Source organism: Phyllobates terribilis, unplaced genomic scaffold, assembly GCF_046119375.1.
Source record: "Phyllobates terribilis strain yellow unplaced genomic scaffold, ASM4611937v1 Scaffold_235__1_contigs__length_3068650, whole genome shotgun sequence".
In the NCBI taxonomy this organism is placed as follows: domain Eukaryota; kingdom Metazoa; phylum Chordata; class Amphibia; order Anura; family Dendrobatidae; genus Phyllobates; species Phyllobates terribilis.
In genome coordinates, this window is record NW_027362995.1 from 588571 (window position 1) to 609334 (window position 20764).

At 46.8% G+C, this 20764-nt stretch overlaps 2 protein-coding genes across 3 annotated transcripts in view; both read right to left on the reverse strand.

Annotated features, from left to right (window-relative positions):
- The window catches only part of LOC141215253 (gastrula zinc finger protein XlCGF66.1-like), a 196878-nt gene that overhangs the window by 5917 nt on the left and 170197 nt on the right, over positions 1–20764 (reverse strand). The gene's annotated exons all lie outside the window — the stretch shown is intronic.
- LOC141215267 (gastrula zinc finger protein XlCGF66.1-like) lies at positions 102–19850 on the reverse strand. Its single transcript, XM_073665590.1, has 5 exons — positions 19718–19850; positions 837–984; positions 528–707; positions 321–444; positions 102–236 (listed from the first exon to the last, which is right to left on the reverse strand). The coding sequence occupies exons 2-5, from the start codon at positions 912–914 to the stop codon at positions 115–117; spliced, it is 504 nt and encodes a 167-aa protein (XP_073521691.1). The 5' UTR covers positions 915–984; positions 19718–19850; the 3' UTR covers positions 102–114.

Sequence of the window (20764 nt, forward strand, 5' to 3'; positions counted from 1 at the left end):
AATCCTGCCATCTCCACCGTTCTCATTACACAAATAGAAAACACATAATACTGGTGGATAAAACAAGACTGAACACAAGACCTTCACAGCCATCTACACATCATAGGGGAGATCTCATGACACCTTCTCTCCATCTACCGGATGATCCTGAGGAATATTGGGATCTTCTTGTTTACAGTCCTGTGGAAGAAGAGGACAGGGACATCTGTCTGGTGTTGTCCTCTTACTGGATAGATCTGGAGGAAACACATACAGGGACTGAATTCATTCTTTACATACAGATAATTATAGGCCGTGTGTATTTAGTCCTGTCCTATTACCTGGTGATGTGAGGGGCTGGGGAACCTCCATCATGACGTCCTTGTACAGATCTTTGTGTCCTTCTAAATACTCCCACTCCTCCATGGAGAAATAGACAGTGACATCCTGATATCTTATAGGAACCTGACACATACAATGATACAGTCATCCCCCCGATCCTTTCATTGTGTTACTGTATAATTTCCCAGTATTCCCAGCAGTGTCACCTCTCCAGTTAGCAGCGCAATCATCTTGTAGGTGAGTTCTAGGATCTTCTGGTCATTAATGTCCTCATGTATCAGGGGGTGAGGTGGAGGCCCAGTGCTTGGGCTCAGGGGTCTTCCCCATCCCTCAGACACAGGGTCCTGACAGCGCTCACTAGAGGTTTTCTTCACTACTGTGTAATCCTGGTTATGGAGAGACACATTAATAAATCTCACTACAGACATTTCCAGAGTCCTCATCTCTCCAGTTCTGTCCATCTGTTATTCCCATAGATAAGAATGATGTAATGTGACGTCATCAGAATCTCTCACCTCTCCAGTAAGCCGGAAGAGGATCTCTAGGGTGAGGTGTAATATCCTCTCCGCCATCTTGTCTCTGTCCATATCCATTTTTGATGGGTAAAATCAGGAAAATCCTCTTTAATAGATCTTCACTGAGAGGATCTGATATTGTAGGGACCTGAATGAGAAGAAGATGAGCTGATGTAACATCATAAAAATCCTGTGTAAGAATACAATTACTGGAGATAATAAATGGAAACATATGAGGAGATTTATTATTTTACAGTATTTCGTTTTCTTTTTTACATCTAGTAATAAAACCTATATATTTTAGGCCACAGACAACAAGCAGTTTCTTCCTTGGAGTCGGCAGCTGAATACGTTTCTCATAGACTCATCTTCCATAAAGCTAATTCTCGTCTCATTTACCGACACTGGAATCGGCATTAGCAATACTGCAGGAGATATTCATTACACGTAACATGAGAAATAACTACTTCATGAGGACGACATCTTCATCTTCTACTACGGCTCTAGAAACATATTTAGCCAGAGTGCTTCACTGACTACATCTCCACCGGCCGTCTATATGAATGTTTCCCGTCTTCCCTGGACAGTAATCTTCTATCACATTAGATCTCATGTTTGATTCACACACAGAAGTTTGAGGCTTTGACACATGGTAAGGTATTTAATATTATACAGAGTAGGGCTATCCCGAATGGGTTCACCTTGCCATGGTGGGATAGCTTTCATGCTATTTTTGATCAAAAACAGACCGCCATGGGGAGCCGCCTGAAAAATGCTCGAGTTTCCCATAGACTTACATTGGGCTCGCTGCTCGGGTCGAGCACCCGAGTATTCCAATATGCTCAACCCGAGCATCGAGCACCTGAGCATTTTAGTGCTCGCCCATCACTAGTTCTGAGTTTAAATCCCTGGTGCAGAAAAAATAAGCTTTTGTTTTTTAAACGATGTTGGCTAGCACACAAACTTCACTGATGCTTGGCTTTGATACCTGACTTTTCTCACACATCAGAATAAGAATCACAATTACTAAGCATTATCATGGATAATCTCATAAGCCAAGAAAAACCTGTAGGGACACAGAACTTTTTATTATTAATTATTATTACTATTATCCTTTCAAACCAAAACTATGTGACACAGATGCCTTACCATTAAACTGTAGGTTCATTATTTGATTATTTAGGTAGTGATATATAATTATAATAATTACATAGCAAAAGTAAATTGGGAGTTTGCAGCCAGTTCTTGTGTGGATGGAAAGAAAAATTGACAATAAAGAAATGTTATCATTAGACCCCTTTAAGAAATTATGCAAATGAACAGTCACTTGGAAATAGATATGTAGTAAATTAGTACCTCCCAATTTACTTTGGCTATGTAATTTACCATGCAAATACACAGCGTGTCTGAAACTCTTAACACGTCAGGATGACAATCAAAATGTCAGATATTAAAAGTAAAACACCCCTGTAGTTTGTGTACTAAACAGGGATAGTTAAAAAAAAATAATAATATTTCTATTGGGATTTGAACTATGACACTTTAGTTTCAGAGGCTGATGCCTTACCATTGAGCTATCCAGGCAAGTGATAGTAACTGGCAGCTTTTCTTGTCTTATGAGATCAACCATGAAAATACTCAGGGTGACTAAAAGTCATTGTGATTCTGATTCTGGTGTTTGAAAAAAGTCACACATCAGACTCACACATCAAAATCAAACATCATTTGAATTTGTCTTGCTTGCAGTCTGTGCATAAGTTCCAATGAGTTTCAATCAGATTTGCACTGAAAAGCATATAACCAGATGGAACTCCTAGGTTTCTTCAACTGAGTTAATAGCTCAGTGGTTAGTGCACTGGAGTCTTGATACAGAATTTTAGGTTCAAGTCCCAACAGCGAACAGTGACTTTTTTTTTTTATTATTATTATTATTACTACAGTTGTAAAAGTCACTTATCAAAATCACTTTTCAGGAACACTTGTCAGACAGGGTATTTAGCATCAAACTGACATCATTATGATGTTTGATTTTGATATCTGATCATGTCCTAAAATGGACACTGTACTCCTGTGACTGTGTTAACCCCTCTAGTTGCTGGATGCTTCTGGAGCACAACACTTCCTGTCTCATGTGCTTGTGTTACTGCTAATAGTTGCTGAATGCTTTTAAAGCAACAGCACTACTTCTGCATGTCACACTCTGCAACAGCACTACTTCTGCATGTCACAACGGGCATTGCAGAAAATGACCTTGGTGGATGACGTTCAGGCCTTGCTAACGGTGTTTGAAAGGGTCGCTGAGAGGGAGAAACTTGCGCCAGAGCAGTGGGCTGAGGTATTGGCGCCATACTTGACGGGAGAGCCCCAGAAGGTGTACTATGATTTAGCTTTGCAGGACGCCAAAGGGTATGGCAAGTTAAACACTGAGATTCTCGCCCACTTGGGGGTGACAATGACTATCAGGGCGCAGTGGGTTCACCACTGGGGTAATCACCGGGACAAACCACCTCGCTTCCAAATGTTTGACCTGTTGCACCTGGTCCAGAAGTTGCTGGTACCGGATTCCCCTACACCCGCGCAGATGGTAGAGCGGGTGGTGATGGACCGGTTTGTGCACTCCCTGCCAAGGCCCATACAGGCTTGGGTTGCCCAGGGTGATCCCTGGAATGCGGATGACCTGGTTGGACTGGTCAAGAGATACCAGGGGGTTGAAGGTTCCTTGGGAAGGCAGCCCACTCCATACTGGGGTTCCCAACAGGGGGCGGAGACTCAAAAGGGGGTGAGCCATCCAAGGTCCAAAGGGGCGGGGGAGGTGGTGCCTAAGGTCCCTACAGGTGATGTTGTTTACTGGAGGTGCCACGGCCCAGGCCATATAGCCGCCCATTCTCCGCTGAGCCGATGGACTGCAGCATATGACGCCATTGTTCATATTAAGCTTATCCGACCTGCAGTGTGAAATGTCAACCCAGCGAGGGGCCACAAACATGTTCTGTGAAGGTGAACAGACAGGAGGTAACGGCACTGCTAGAATCCGGGAGTCTGGTGACCCTTATGATGGCCACCCTTCCTCTTCAAACGATCCCGGGGAAAAAAAGTTGGCATTCGGTGCATTCATGGTAATGCTAAGGACTAGCCCATGGCCAGAGTAGACATTGAAATGGCTCACGGTACTGAGTCCCACGAGGTCAGCGTCATTCAGGACTTGTTGCACCCTATTACTATAGGCTGGGACTTGTTTGTTTTGGGATGTGTGGGGGAAGAGTTCCGGGTTTGCTGGCTCAGATAAGAAACCAGTTAACCCTGAGGAGGTATCACCACACCCAGAGTCAGACAGGTTTCTCTTTTGTGTCCTTGTTGGGGATAAGGAGGTAGTGCCCCCCGGGTCTGCCATTCCGGAGTTAGGGGTGACCAGCGAGAATTTTGGGCTTGCCCAACACAGGGACCTAACTCTGAAGGAAGCCTTTAATAATGTCACTGCTATAAATGGGGTTACACAGGAGCCGGGGGCTGACACAAGGTTTCCCCATTTTATGATGAGTGGGGAGTCGTTGTACCGGGTCAAGAAAGTGAGGGAGGAGCGAGTGGAGCAGTTAATAGTGCCGGGCCCCTATAGACAGAAGGTGTTGGACATGGCCCATTGACATGTCTTGGGGGGGATATCTGGGAGTGGAAAAAACACAGGAACAGATTGTGCAGAGGTTCTATTGGCCGGGATGTAAGTATTGCAAGTCTTGCCCTACACGCCAGTTAACCGCCCCCACCTCTCACTTTCAAAGTCCCCTTGTGCCTTTGCCCATTATTGTAGAGCATTCAAGAGAATTTTTATGGAAATTGGTTGGTCCCCTGATTGAATCTGCTCGTGGGCAACATCAATATACACTGCTCAAAAAAATAAACGGAACACTCAAATAACACATCCTAGATCTGAATGAATGAAATATTCTCATTGAATACTTTGTTCTGTACAAAGTTGAATGTGCTGACAACAAAATCACACAAAAATCATCAATGAAATCAAATTTATTAACCAATGGAGGCCTGGATTTGGACTCACCCCCAAAATTAAAGTGGAAAAACACACTACAGGCTGATCCAACTTTGATGTAATGTCCTTAAAACAAGTCAAAATGAGGCTCAGTATTGTGTGTGGCCTCCACGTGCCTTGTCGAAAGGTTTAACAAGACTTTGAAGAGTATGCTGAGGAATGCCATAGAAAGGGCCGCAGAGACTGGGATTGTCTCCTACCGTATCTCTTGTTCTCCATCCGAGGGGTTCCACAGGTCTCTACAGGGTTATCGCCATTCGAACTCCTGTATGGCTGACATCCGCTGGGTCTCCTGGATGTTGCAAAGGAAACCTAGGAAGCGGAGGTCTCGCCCCACAGGAGCGTCATCGCGCACGTCGCTCTGATGCAGGAAAGGATTGCGAAGGTGATGCCCATTATGAAAGAACATCTCCTCCAGGCACAAGAAGCTCATGCTAGAGTCTACAACCGGTCAGCCAGAGTGATCCAATTCAATCCGGGAGACCGAGTGCTCGTGCTAATTCCTACGGTGGAAAGTAAGTTCTTGGCCAACTGGCAAGGGCCGTATGAGGTGGTGGAAAAAGTGGGTGAAGTGAACTACAAGGATCATCAACAGGGACGACGTAAGCCGTACCAGATATATCGCGTCAACCTCATCAAGCCGTGGCAAGACAGAGAGGCTGTGGAAGCTCCATGCTTGCTGGGCAAGCCAGAAGGTGACGTTGGAGGAGTCGCAATAGCGGAAACGCAACCGAAGGCCCAGAAACAGCAGTGTCGAGAGTTGTTGCAGAAGAACCGGGATCTGTCTACAATAATGTACTGCACCTACGCTACTTCTCATGAGCTAGAAGTCCAATAATGTCCATTCCCTAGTGTGCATGTTCGGAAGTGACGTATTTTACACTGAAACGCTAGATAAACATGGAATCAATGGCACTATATAAAGTAATAATAATAATAATAATAATAATAAAAAACTGATTGCCGCCGCTTCACTTGTACCTGTGACTGCGCATGCCCGTAGTTATCATTCCACACTGGAGCGCATCTAGGATCATTGTCACGAATGCGCATGCCCAGATGTCTGCGTTCCATGCCGGAGCGCATATGGTATTGGATTGCATTCCATCAAATGAAAAATCCTCTCTCTGAGATCAGCGTCATGGGAGACTAAAAACAACTATTGCACATCCTCCCATCATGCAATAGGCATGTAGATCTACTTTATCACTACAAAAAATAGGGGATGATGGCGCCCAGTATATTCCTAAATGGTCAAATTTGACCACTATTGCATAATTAGAGATACATAAGGAACACCACACTTGTTAGTTACTAAACAGTATAAGTGGGATATAACTGATAAGAAATAAGAAATAATTCTGATATAGAAGCTCAGATCTCTTGATGAAGTAAAACAATATGTGAACCTCATTCACAGGGAACTGAGCAGCAATGGTTAGAGTATAAAATCCAAAAATGTAATCCAGAATGGGGCTGTATTCACACAAAACAGGCATAGGAAATTTGCTCATTGAGTTCCTTTGGAGCTTGTGAATCCAGTCTGGAAATCCATTCACTTTCCATTTTAAGGATACATCTATTGAGATCACCACCTCTCACATTGGGTTTAACCACCTCAATGATATAAGAGGAGATGTCTCCAGTTTCACCTCAATGTGCACTGTTCATGTGTCTCACTAATGAGGTGTCCCGGCCATGACGTATTTTGCCCAAATGCCCCCCCACAATCCTCTTGGTCGTGCATACATAATCTAGGGGGCAGTTGCATGTGGCCACATATACAAGTCCTGAGGTTTTACAGTTGGAATAATCCCTCTGGAAAAAGGCTTCACCTGTAGATGAACTTGAGAAAGATTTATATGGTCTCATCCAATTACATGTACAACTTTCTCCACAACTAAAGAAACCACAGATTCTTCTATCTAGCCAAGACCACTTGGGTGCAGGTTTTTATAGAAACTATGCACTAAACGGTCCCTAATTGACCAACCCTTTATGAAAGTTATTGTGGGAGTAGATCCCACAGCACCCTCAGGTCCGGGTCGACCACAAGTACATACTAGTGTTTTCCGAGGATATTAACCCCTTAACAACATCTGACGTACTAATACGCGTCTGTGCCCTGGGACTTAAGAGCCAGACCCGTATTAGTACGTCATGGCGATCGCGCGCGCACACAGGCTGTGCGGGCGCGATCGCCGCCGGGTGTCAGCTGTGACAATGTGCAGGGAGCGGTCCTGCACCGCTCCCAGCACATTAACCCCCGCTATGCTGCGATCGAAATCGATCGCGGCATTGCGGGGGCAAGGGGAGGTGATCGGCGATACTCACCTCCTCTTCCGGCTTCCAGCGCAGTCTGCAAAGGCTTCCCGGGTGTTGCCATGACGACCCGATGTTGTCATGACAACATCCGGGTCACCAGAGAGCAGGAAGATTGCTTGGACATGCGCAGTGCATCTCCAAGCAATCTTCACATTGTGCACCGCTGACAGCCTACATGGCATAGGGATGGTGCTCTGTCCCTATGCCATGCAGGCGATCAGAAAAAAAAAGTGAAAGTCCCAGAGTGGGACAAAGTAATAAAGTGTATAAACTGTGTGAAAGTGGAAAAAAAAAAAAAAAAAACATTTGCAAAAATATAAAAAAAATAAAAAATAAATAATCCACCAAAAATAAAAATATAATTATAATGTACCCATCAATAAATATTATTATAAAAAAAAACAAAACAAAACAATAAAAGTACACATATTTGGTATCGCCGCGTCTGGAACAACCTGACCTATAAAACTGTCCCACTAGTTAACCCCTTCAGTGAACACGGTAAAAAAAAAAAAAAAAAACGAAGCAAAAAACAATGCTTTATCACCATACCGCCAAACAAAAAGTGGAATAACATGCGATCAAAAAGACGCATATAAATAAAAATGGTACCGCTGAAAACGTCATCTCGTCCGGCAAAAAACAAGCCACCATACAGCTCCATCAGCCGAAAAATAAAAAAGTTATAGCTCTCAGAATAAAGCGATGCTAAAAAATATTTTTTTCTATAAAATAGCTTTTATTGTGTATAAGCGCCAAAACATAGAAAAATGATACAAATGTGGTAACGCTGTAAACGTACTGACCCGAAGAATAAAGCTGCCTTATCAATTTTACCACACGCGGAACAGAATAAAAAAAAAAAAAAAACAATTCCTGAATTGTTGGTTTTTGTTTATTCTGCCTCCCAAAAATCGGAATAGAAAGCGATCAAAAAATGTCACGTGCCTGAAAATGGTACCAATAACAACGTCAAATCATCCCGCGAAAAACGAGCCGTCACATGACTGTCTGCCAAAATCTGGAAAAATTATAGCTCTCAAAATATGGCGATGCAAAAACTAGATTTTACAAAAAATGTGTCTTTTAGTGTGTGACAGCTGTCAGTCATAAAAACCCCATATGATTCTGGCATTGCTGTAATCACACCGACCCGAAGAATAAAGTCGTCTAATCACTTATACCGCAGAAGGAACAGCGCCAAAAATAAACTCTTGGGTTAGGATTGGGCTAGGGCTGGGTTTGGGGCTAGGGTTGTGCTGGGGCTAGGGTTGTGCTAGGGCTAGGGTTGCGCTATGGTTAGGGTTGTGCTAGGGTTAGGGCTGGGGTTTGGATTTTTTTCAAAAGTAAGAAAAAAAGATGACGATATGGCGACTAGTGTTGAGAGCAAGTGCTCGCTACTTGAGTTTGCATCGGGTGCTCTGGTATGCATTGAGTATCGTGGGTATTTGAGTGACATGCTCGAGTCTCTGCCCCATATGCTTCGCGGCCAAAAAACTTTACGGGGATTGCCTGCCATGCACGAGCGATCCCCGCATGTTTTTTTTTGGGTATCTAATAACCGTGAAACATGCGGAGCAGGGACTCGAGCATGTCACTCGAGCACACGCTGTACATGGTGCATACCTGAGTACCCGATGCAAACTCAAGTAGCGAGCACTTGCGCTCAAGAATAATGACAACTTATTCAATATGATGACCTAATGTAAATAAATTCTGTGCCGTACCTCTGGGTTTAAAATGTTCACTATACACCTTAATAAAATCCTTGAGGGGTATAGTTTCCAAAATGGGGACACTTGTGGGGGAGCTCCACTGTTTAGGCACATCATGGGCTCTCCAAACGCGACATGGTGTCCGCTAACAAATTGAATGGAAAATCGGCTCAAATTGTTAGCGGATGCCATGTTGCGTTTGGAGAGCCCCTGTGTGCCCAAACATTGGAGCTCCCCCACAAGTGACCCCATTTTGGAAACTAGACCCCCCAAGGCACCTATCTAGATGCATAGTGAGCACTTGGAACCCCCAGGTGCTTCACAAATTGATTCGTAAAAATGAAAAAGTGAAAAAAAAAACACTTTTTCATTTTTATGAATCAATTTGTGAAGCACCTGGGGTTCCAAGTGCTCACTATGAATCTAGATAGGTGCCTTGGGGGGTCTAGTTTCCAAAATGGGGTCACTTGTGGGGGAGCTCCAATGTTTGGGCACACAGGGACTCTCCAAATGCAACATGATATCCGCTAACAAATTGTCGGCTCAAATTGTTAGCGGACACCATGTTGCGTTTGGCGAGCCCCTGTGTGCCCAAACTTTGGAGCTCCCCCACAAGTGACCCCATTTTGGAAACTAGACCCCCCAAGGCACCTATCTAGATTCATAGTGAGCACTTGGAACCCCAGGTGCTTCACAAATTGATTCATAAAAATGAAAAAGTGTTTTTTTTTTCACTTTTTCATTTTTACGAATCAATTTGTGAAGCACCTGGGGGTTCCAAGTGCTCACTATGCATCTAGAAAGGTGCCTTGGGGGGTCTAGTTTCCAAAATGGGGTCACTTGTGGGGGAGCTCCAAAGTTTGGGCACAGAGGGGCTCTCCAAACGCAACGTGGTGTCCGCTAACAATTTGAGCCGATTTTCCATTCAATTTGTTAGCGGATATCATGTTGCATTTGGAGAGTCCCTGTGTGCCCAAACATTGGAGCTCCCCCACAAGTGACCCCATTTTGGAAACTAGACCCCCCAAGGCACCTATCTAGATTCATAGTGAGCACTTGGAACCCCAGGTGCTTCACAAATTGATTCATAAAAATTAAAAAGTGTTTTTTTTTTCACTTTTTCATTTTTACGAATCAATTTGTGAAGCACCTGGGGGTTCCAAGTGCTCACTATGCATCTAGAAAGGTGCCTTGGGGAGTCTAGTTTCCAAAATGGGGTCACTTGTGGGGGAGCTCCAAAGTTTGGGCACACATGGGCTCTTCAAACACAACATGGCGTCCGCTAATTATTCAAGCAAATTTTACAATCAAAAAGTCAAATGGCGCTCCTTCCCTTCCGAGCCCTGCCGTGCGCCCAAACAGTGTTTTTTCCCCAAATATTGGGTATCTGCGTGCCCAGGGGAAATTGCACAACAAATTTTGGGGTCCATTTTTTCTTGTTACCCCTGTGAAAATAAAAAAAATTGGGTCTAAAGTAACATTTTTGTGAAAAAAGTTAAATGTTCATTTTTTTCTTCCACATTCAAAAAATTCCTGTGAAGCACCTGAAGGGTTAATAAAGTTCTTGAATGTGGTTTTGAGCACCTTGAGGAGTGCAGTTTTTAGAATGGTGTCACTTTTGGGTATTTTCTGTCATAAAGACCTCTCAAAGTGACTTCAAATGTGATGTGGTCCCTAAAAAAATGGTTTTGTAAATTTTGTTGGAAAAATGAGAAATCGCTGGTCAACTTTTAACCCTTATAGCTCCCTAACAAAAAAAAATTTTGGTTCCAAAATTGTGCTGATGTAAAGTACACATGTGGGAAATGTTATTTATTAACTCTTTTGTGTGACATATCGCTCTGATTTCAGGGCTTAAAAATTCAAATTTTGAAAATTGCAAAATTTTCAAAATTTTCGCCAAATTTCCATTTTTTTCACAAATAAACGCAAGTGATATCGAAGAAATTTTACCACAATCATGAAGTACAATATGTCACGAAAAAACAATCTCAGAATCAGGGGGATCCGTTAAAGCGTTCCAGAGTAATTACCTCATAAAGTGACAGTGGTCAGAATTGTAAAAATTGGCCTGGTCATTAACGTGCAAACCACCCTCGGGGCTTAAGGGGTTAAAGGTAAGGTCACTCTGATTGTGACAAGTTTCTATTACTTGTGTTATCCCATATTTTTCTTGCTCTCTTGGTTAGGTATGGAGGAGTGTCTGTCCCTCCTGTTTTTCTGCAAACAATCGTGTGGAATCCAAAATATACTGTGGGTACCTTTTTCCTTGAATCTGGTGTTCATGTCTATTGCCTGTATATTAATATCTGTGACATTAGAGCAGTTTCTACTCAACTGTAAAAATTAGCCCTTGGATATTGCTTGTTTTTTTTTTAGTAATTTAATAGTTTATTAATGCTCATAGGTTAATGGTAGATGAGTGTCCCTAGGGTCCCATCCCGTACTTTCTTGATTGGTACATCCAGGAAAGGCAACTGGTAATAATTAAACTCTGATATAAATCTAAGGGCCACTCTATGGATATTGAGTTCTCTGACAAATTCAAGAAATTGTTCACTCGTCTCTGACCAGATGATAAAAATGTTGTCAATATATCTACACCATACCCCAATATATGGATGCCACCAATTATGATCATCCCTGAATATTGTGGTTTCCTATGAGCCCAGGAATAGGTTAACATACGAGGGGGCACAGGAGCTCCCCATCGCAGTACCCCTGAGCTGGTGGAAGTACTTCCTGTCAAAAAGAAATATGTTGTAAGAGTGAATTTTAGAAGATCCTCTATGAAGTCATTATGTCTGCTACACTCTATTGATCTCGATTTCAAGAAACAACTTACTCCTCTGATACCATCCTCATGCAGTATATTACTGTACAAAGCCTCGATATCTAGTAAGGCCTGCTCCCCTACATGTATGTATACATGCTCGAGGGTCTACATGTAGGGGAGCAGGCAAAGGGAAAACCAACTCCAGAGGGATTATTCCAACTGCAGGACCTCAGGGGGTACTGAGGGAACATTATACTGTGTGTGGGGGGATGGTGGTAGTGAAGGAATATAATATACACCTGTTTATATGGAATGTGTTCATTCCCTTGTAATCTTGATATATTTCATGTTCATCCCATGTGCAAGATACACAAGAAATCCATAATATCTCTCCATATGTTTGGACCTGTAAGTTTTTGTGTTCATTCTTTTTATTTATTCCTGATCTTCATTCTTTTTAGTATGTCCCGGAACATTAAACTGTGTGGGGGGCATCATACATCCTGCATAAGGGGAATAATGGGGGCATCATACATCCTGCATAAGGTGCATAATGGGGGCATTACACTGTGTGGGGGCATCATACATCCTGCATAAGGGGCATAATGGGGGCATTACACTGTGTGGGGGCATCATACATCCTGCATAAGGGGCATAATGGGGGCATTACACTGTGTGGAGGCATCATACATACTGTATAAGGGGCATAATGGGGGCATTACACTGTGTGGGGGCATCATACATCCTGCATAAGGGGCATAATGGGGGCATTACACTGTGGGGGCATCATACATACTGCATAAGGGGCATAATTTGGGCATTACACTGTGCGGGGGCATCATACATCCTGCATAAGGGGCATTACACTGTGCGGGGGCATCATACATCCTGCATAAGGGGCATAATGGGGGCATTACACTGTGGGGCCAGTAAAGGGGTCCTGTACTATGAGAACAATACGTTTCCTCCCTTCCTGTCTCCATAGTTGGGTCGTATGTATCTATTACAGGAAACAGAACAAAAACCTTATCTATATATATAATTGTCTTATCCCGTCTGTCTGTCTGTCTGTGTGTCTGTCTGTCTGTCCAGGAAATCTCGCGTCGCTCATTGGTCCGGCAGTGGCCAATCAGCGCTGCGGGATTTCTGAAAAAAGATGGCGGCCGTTAGCGGCTCATCTGCGGGACGGAGCTCAGCGGCGATGCAGCCGGGAGATGAGCGGCGTGTAGCAGAGCCAGGTGTGTACGGAGCGGCCAAAAGCAAAGCCCACGAGGTGTGAAGAACATACAACCCCCTAAAGTGACCCCATTTCGGACACTGTACCCACGAGGGAAGTCATCTGAGGGTGTAATGGACGTTCTTACATTCTTATCCCACAGGTGTCTCACTGATTTCTTTACCACTCGTTTGTGTGTAATGGTAGACTCCATACTAAATAAGGAAGGAGTCACTGACTGTGGTGGCCCCTCCCCGGGCCGTGGCAATTGGTGACCCCCCTTCGCTGCCCCTTACTGACCAGTGATCCTGAAGCCCCCGGAAGGATCCAATGAAGCGAAAGGGGACGCTACAAGCCGTCCCATGGATACATAAACACCGGGACATCCCACGTTACTTCCTTTCTTTGTTGGTCCCAGACTGGAACGTCATGGAGAATTCAGGATCAGGTCAGATTACTGAGGCCCTAAAGGCTGGGTTTGCACAGGGGGGCGAGCGCTGGTTACAGGCCCTCATCTTGGGGCTCAGCGCTCATCCCCCTGGCCCCAGCTCTAATTCCCCGGATAACCCTTCCCCTGGCCCTCAACCCCTTAAGGGTACATCACATCCCCCAATCCCCTCACCCCTTGGGCCCACTCACTCACCACTCAGCGTGCTGCATCCGGATCCTCTGGGACGAGGGGCTGCAGTTCTGCCGCTGTCTGGTCCTGTCCTCCATTCTCGCCCGGCCGCCGCAGACGCACAGCTGCAGGCCACTCATCGTGGCTCACCCCCTGTCTCGCACGACGTCGCGGCAGAGCGAGCATGTGGGGCGGTTTGGCAGGCGCCCCCCGGCGTTGGACGGAGATCGGCTGCGGAACCTCTTCGTGCTCTTGCCGGGGCGGGGGAGCGGGGGTCCGGAGCGAGGCGGTGTGTTCGCGCCGGCGTAGGGTTGGGGGGGGGGGGGGTTTCCTCTCGGCGGTCGCGCGCCGGAGCAGGGAGGCGGGCGAGCCACGCGACTAGGCCGCAGAGGCATGCTGGGGGAGGAGGAGCTAATGTACAGGAAGCGCAGGTCACGCCCCCCAGTCCAGAATGCCGCGCGACGGAACAGGAAGCGGTGGCTGGTGCAGCGGTGGATCCTGCGCCGCACTCACAGCTGGCACGGGGCTCCGCTGCACTAGTCTACGATTGTGGGGTGTCTTCTGTGTCGGCAGCGGGCACAGCGGGGATTCAGGTCTCCTGGCTGCCGCCGGTGCTGAAGACAGCACCGAGCATATCAAAGCCCAAACCCCTAAAAACTCCCATCCCGCATCCTGCCGAAGGGCACCCTGGAGAGCGGAGGTCCAGCAGGCACTCCCGCCCTCCAGAGCGCTTTAGGCACAGCACCCCGCTGCCACAGAAAAGAAGTTGCGGGCCATACATTTATCCATCACCTCCCCCTCAACACACAGCAGGGGCTGTGGCGGAGCACAGCTTCGGACAGGAATCCTCTGGCGGGAGCTGTGCTCTGCCAACCCCACAAACACCCCCTCCCCGCAGAAAAACCCCTATTAAAAATAAAAGAAAAAGTTCCCAAAACAGCACACATGACCCTACACATCCAGGGGACATGGCTGCCCCTGTAATCACCGCAGCCCATCCAGCGCCCAGTCAAATGATCAATACCATATACCCCTTTGATAGCGCAGCGACGTACGCGCCTGACACCGATATAGCATCACCCTCTAGCTGGACACAAATAGCACCGCCACATCCCGGTGGGACACATGTATACTGCGCAGAACCCCACATACACCGTCAGGGACACAGAGACTCCAGGTGTACTCGCTGCAGGCGAACTCGCTGTAGTTCCTCCTCGACAGATCTACATCACAGCACACAAGTCACCGGCAAAGGAAGAGGTCGTCGCAAGCAAAGCGGAGATCGGCATCCCACAGGAGGGGTAACAGTTCGCGGTCCTCAAGGTGGCGCTCACCATCCTCCGCATCAGAGATGTCGGGCGCAACGTCAAACCACAGCTGCTTGCACCGATCCCGTCCTTCGGGGGGCAGAGATGATTCAAGGGCACCCTCCAGAGCTTACAGCCTGCACGATGAAGCGATTTCACGTAGGTCTACAAGCAGAGGCACGCAGCTCACCCCGAGCGAGACTGGTGTCGAAGTCCCTCCAAACATCGGAGTCCCTCCTCCAGCCGCAGAAATGGGTGAGTGCAATATAAGTATAACTGAAATGGGAAATATTAACAACAACTTAATAACGGCCCTTAAGGCCATAGTCTAAAAACTATCCGCGCCACCAGGTGTAATACATAATTCTACTAAAACAACTCCACCATTAGCCAGTGTACACAAGGACGCATTCTTTTGCGGAATTAGCCCATTAGGCTCACACATAGACGAGGAAACCAGAATGAAAATATGGAATAATGACTACATCGACATTTGGTCACTATTAACCACTGACCAACATACTATAGACAAAGAGAGAAGGGTAGCCGACCGACCATTCGACAGAAACAGACAAAAGGTCGCAAAGACAATGAGCAACTGGTTACAGGCGTTTTCTGTGCTGGGTTGCATCATGGGCCAAAAGCATCCGGAGCGCTGCTCGGAACTATTCATATACCAGGATACGGTGTATAACTCGTACAAAGCACACGGCGGTTCAGCATGGTGGCGCTACGATGAGGAGTTCTGGAGGCGGTTGGCTCTGCAACCACAGCTAGGCTGGGGGGTAAAAGCTACAGACGTATGGTTGCGATTAATGCTGTCACAGAAACAACATCCCTTTACAACAACGGCTACTGGACAACCGGCAACAGCAGGCCAAAATTCAGTGGTCGTACGTAGACCAGGGGCCTGCTGGCAGTTCAATGAGGGACACTGTCGTTTCTACACCTTATGCAGATATAAACATGAATGTTCAGCCTGCGGAGGAGCCCACCCTGCAGCGAGATGTTCTCGTCCCGCAAGCAAATTATCAATTAAACTCCCACAGTCACAAGCCAAGGACCCCGGTGAGCGTAAACGCGATGGGCCCCTGGCTAGACCAATATCCTAAGAAAGACACAGCGGGGCAGTTACGTTTTGGTTTCACATATGGTTTTTTCATCCCTTTCAAACTTAATAAATCGCCCACCTTTGCAAATAACCTTAAATCTGCAAAAGAACACCCTGAAATACTTAGACAAAAAATACAAAAAGAAGTAGCTCTAGGCAGAGTGGCGGGCCCTTTCCCAACACCACCATTCAGTAACCTAAGAGTTTCCCCTCTAGGAATAATACCAAAAAAAGAGCCAGGTTCATTCCGGCTTATCCATCATTTATCTTACCCAAAAGGAGAGTCTGTAAATGACAGTATTACGTCAGAAGATGCCTCGGTCACCTACGCGTCGTTCGACAGAGCAGTAATGTTAGTACGCGATGCTAGGCCCGGAGCGCTCCTCGCTAAATCCGACATAGAATCCGCTTTTCGCCTACTACCGGTGCACCCAGATTGCTACCACCTGTTGGGATGCCAAGTGAACAATGAATACTTCTACGACACTTGCCTCCCAATGGGTTGTTCAATTTCTTGTTATTACTTTGAACTATTCAGTTCCTTCCTAGAATGGGTGTTGAGGTATGAAACCGGCAATAGGTCTGTCACACATTACCTAGATGACTTCCTATTCGTCGGACCAAAAGACTCAAATCAATGGCAATCATTACTTAACGAATTCACAAATATCGCTCAACTGTTCGGAGTCCCATTATGCCCTACACAAACCATAGGCCCCACAACAAAGCTATCGTTTTTAGGCATCAAAATCGACACCACAGCAGGGTTGTTCCGCCTCCCAACGGAAAAAATACAAAAAACATTACACCAGATCGAGGGATTTTGCGCGGTACGGAAAGTAACTCTACAGCAGATGCAAGTATTACTAGGTCTCCTCGTGTTTGCCAGCCGGGTGATGCCAGTCGGAAGGGTTTTTTCTCGTCGTTTATCCCTTGCAACAAAAGGTTCATTAAAACCGAGTCATAGAATCAGAATCACCAGGCAGCTTCGAGCGGACTTAGAGGTGTGGAAAAACTTCTTACAATCATTCAACGGTCATACGTTATTTATGTCAGCAGAACAGTCCAACACTGAACTAAGATTATTCACCGGGGCGGCAGAAGCGGGCGGATATGCAGCGATACTAGATAACCAGTGGTGCACAGGCTTATGGCCTCCATATTGGTCTGAACAAGGATTAACAAAAAACCAGACACTCCTGGAACTCTTTCCAATATTGGTAACAATAGAAATATGGGGCACGTTCCTAGCTAACAAAAATATACGCTTCATAACAAATAACACCAGCCTAGCGCACTGCATTAATAAGATGGCATCATCGTCTCTCCCAGTGCTAGGCCTACTGCGCCGGCTAGCATTCCTGTGCCTAAAACACAATATATGGGTTCGCGCGAGCTACAATATTGAAGAGTCTAATGCTGCTGCTGCTAACGCTTTATCACAATTCAATTGGCAGGTTTTCAGAGAGCTCCTCCCCAACGCCCACCCGTCGGGCACCAGTTGCCCACCCTCCCTATGGGATATAGTGGCGAACAGCTGATGCCATTAATCAGAGCATCAGTCGCCCCGTCAACGTGGAAAGCATACGGTAAGGCATGGGGAGAGTGGACACGATTAGTAGCAGGCAGACGGGTTGACATATGTGAACAAGCCAGACTAGATGTAACCATAGAATTTCTCCACCAACTAATGATGAGGGGCATATCAGGGGCGTCAGCACAGCGGTGGCTAACTGGAGTGGCATTTCACTTTCAATTACTGAATTGGGAAGATGTGACAAAAAGATTCATCATCAGGCAAGCCTTAAAAGGGTGGAAAAGAGGTCAGCCAAGTCAGGAGTGCAGACGTCCCGTGTTAATAAAACTGCTGTCAGAAATCATATCCCTAACACCAGTAACACGCCACTCACAATTTGAAGCAACACTAGTGTCTACTGCATTTGCGATCGCCTTCTTCGGGGCGCTACGCATAAGCAAATTAGTCCCCCGATCCAAAATCACCACCAGTGGAGGCTTATTACACCAGGACGTAGTCATAGCCAATAATGCAATACGCATACGCAAATCCAAAACGGACCTAGCGGGCAGGGGCACTTGGGTGCTTTTACAACCCACTAACAGTATACTGTGTCCGGTAACAATAGTAAAAACATATACAGCCATCAGGCCACAAAGTAATTTCTTCCTATCACACATTGACGGAACTCCATTATCAAGATACCAGTTCCAAGCTATATTTAATAAATGCCTAACATCAGCAGGGAACCACCCCAAAGATTACGGGACACACTCATTCCGCATAGGCGCAGCCACGGAAGCAGCTAAAGCAGGACTGTCAGAGACGGAAGTTCAGAGAATAGGAAGATGGCGATCCGCGTGTTTTGCAAGATACATAAGACCGGACTTGTTATCCTAACGTGGTTTGTTTCTTTTACAGGTGACGCTAAGCCAACAGTGTGAGTGATAGGCCACTCGTATATATATTGGGCAGAAAAAAGGGCGAAAGTCCGCCCAGGCGGGAGGAATATAGGGTTTCATAACACATATTTCAACTGGAGAGGTATTAGAGGCCTGCGATGACCACATGTACTAATGGAGGTAATCGACATAGGCAGAGAAGCATCAGGTCCGGTCATCTTAGTTATACACGCCGGGGGAAACGACCTCGGTCATTACAAAAGTGCAGAACTAATGGCAATAATGAAGCTAGACACTGAGCGCTTCAGAGCATTTTTTAGTAAACTAACTATAGTATGGTCAGAGATTGTGCCGAGAGCTGTATGGAGAGGTGCGAGAGACATCACAGCCATCGAACGGACAAGGAGGCTAAGAAATATTCGGATGGCAAAATTTGTAAAGGAAAGAAGTGGTGTAGTGATACGACACGAGAGCTGGAAGGAGATAAAACAGGCCTCATACGGCCCGATGGTGTTCATTTAACGGATATTGGACTGGACATATTCCTGTCAGGACTCCAGGACGGAGTGGAACAAGCGTTAATGATGATGATGGGTGGGGGTCGGAGTCCTGCCTACGAGTATGCAGGATCCTCCGTGGCCTGGAAATAGAAAGGACATGTTGGAAAGTTATTCTTGTTGGCCAACTTGCCGGTGTGGAGACCCAGGGCATGCTGCAACAAGCTGAATTATTTTTGGAAATAAAATGCCTTTCTAATGGAATGAGTTAAAGAGTTAATAAATCTGAGACCGATCCTCACCCATCCAGTTGTAAGAGTTACATTATTGTAGTGTTAAGGAAGGGGTGGCAGTAGGGGAGCTGAGGATCTGGGTTTGGTTGGGGGTCCCCACAGTCTGGTAGACTCCATACTAAATAAGGAAGGAGTCACTGACTGTGGTGGCCAATATCCGGGCCGTGGTGATTGGTGATCCCCCTTCGCTGCCCCTTACTGACCAGTGATCCTGAAGCCCCTGGAAGGATCCAATGAAGCGAAAGGGGACGCTACAAGCCGTCCCATGGATACATAAACACCGGGACATCCCACGTTACTTCCTTTCTTCGCTGGTCCCAGAGTGGAACGTCCCAACCACCCTCCCTGATATGAAGACTGTAAGAAGGAGAATCATAGAATTTTTTAAAGTCACAGCGGCCTGGAAATAGAAAGGACATGTTGGAAAGTTACTCTTGTTGGCCAATTTGCCGGTGTGGAGACACAGGGCATGCTGCAACAAGCGGAATTATTTTTGGAAATAAAATGCCTTCCTAATGGAATGAGTTAAAGAGTTAATAAAGCTGTGACCGATCCTCACCCATCCAGTTGTAAGAGTTACATTATTGTATTGTTAAAGAAGGGGTGGCGGTAGGGGGGCTGAGCATCTGGGTTTGGTTGGGGGTCCCCACAGTCATGGCTGTTCTGTGCGCACAGGACCTGTGATGAGGTCACAGGAGGGGAGGAGTCAGGGGTCACATGATCAGGGGCCTCAGTGGATGCAGGACTCTGCTGTGCTGGTTGTCATGGTGCTGGATGAGCTGAAGTTTATGTGTGGGGTCAGGAGGGGTTTACAGTGTGGATGTAGCAGAGCCGTGTGTACGAGGTGTACGGAGCGGAGCCGCGTGTGTACGAGGTGTAGGGAGCGGAGCCGCGTGTGTACGAGGTGTACGGAGCGGAGCCGTGTGTGTACGAGGTGTACGGAGCAGAGCCGCGTGTGTACGAGGTGTACGGAGCGGAGCCGTGTGTACGAGGTGTACGGAGCGGAGCCGCGCGTGTACGAGGTGTACGGAGCGGAGCCGTGTGTACGAGGTGTACGGAGCAGAGCCGTGTGTGTACGAGGTGTACGGAGCAGAGCCGCGTGTGTACGAGGTGTACGGAGCGGAGCCGTGTGTGTACGAGGTGTACGGAGCGGAGCCGTGTGTGTACGAGGTGTACGGAGCAGAGCCGTGTGTGTACGAGGTGTACGGAGCAGAGCCGTGTGTGTACGAGGTGTACGGAGCAGAGCCGTGTGTGTACGAGGTGTACGGAGCAGAGCCGTGCGTGTACGAGTCGTACGGAGCAGAGCCGCGTGTGTACGAGGTGTACGGAGCGGAGCCGCGTGTGTACGAGGTGTACGGAGCGGAGCCGCGTGTGTACGAGGTGTACGGAGCAGAGCCGCGTGTGTACGAGGTGTACGGAGCGGAGCCGCGTGTGTACGAGGTGTACGGAGCGGAGCCGCGTGTGTACGAGGTGTACGGAGCGGAGCCGCGTGTGTACGAGGGATACGAAGCGGAGCCGCGTGTGTACGAGGTGTACGGAGCGGAGCCGCGATTGTACGAGGTGTACGGAGCGGAGCCGCGAGTGTACGATGTGTACGGAGCGGAGC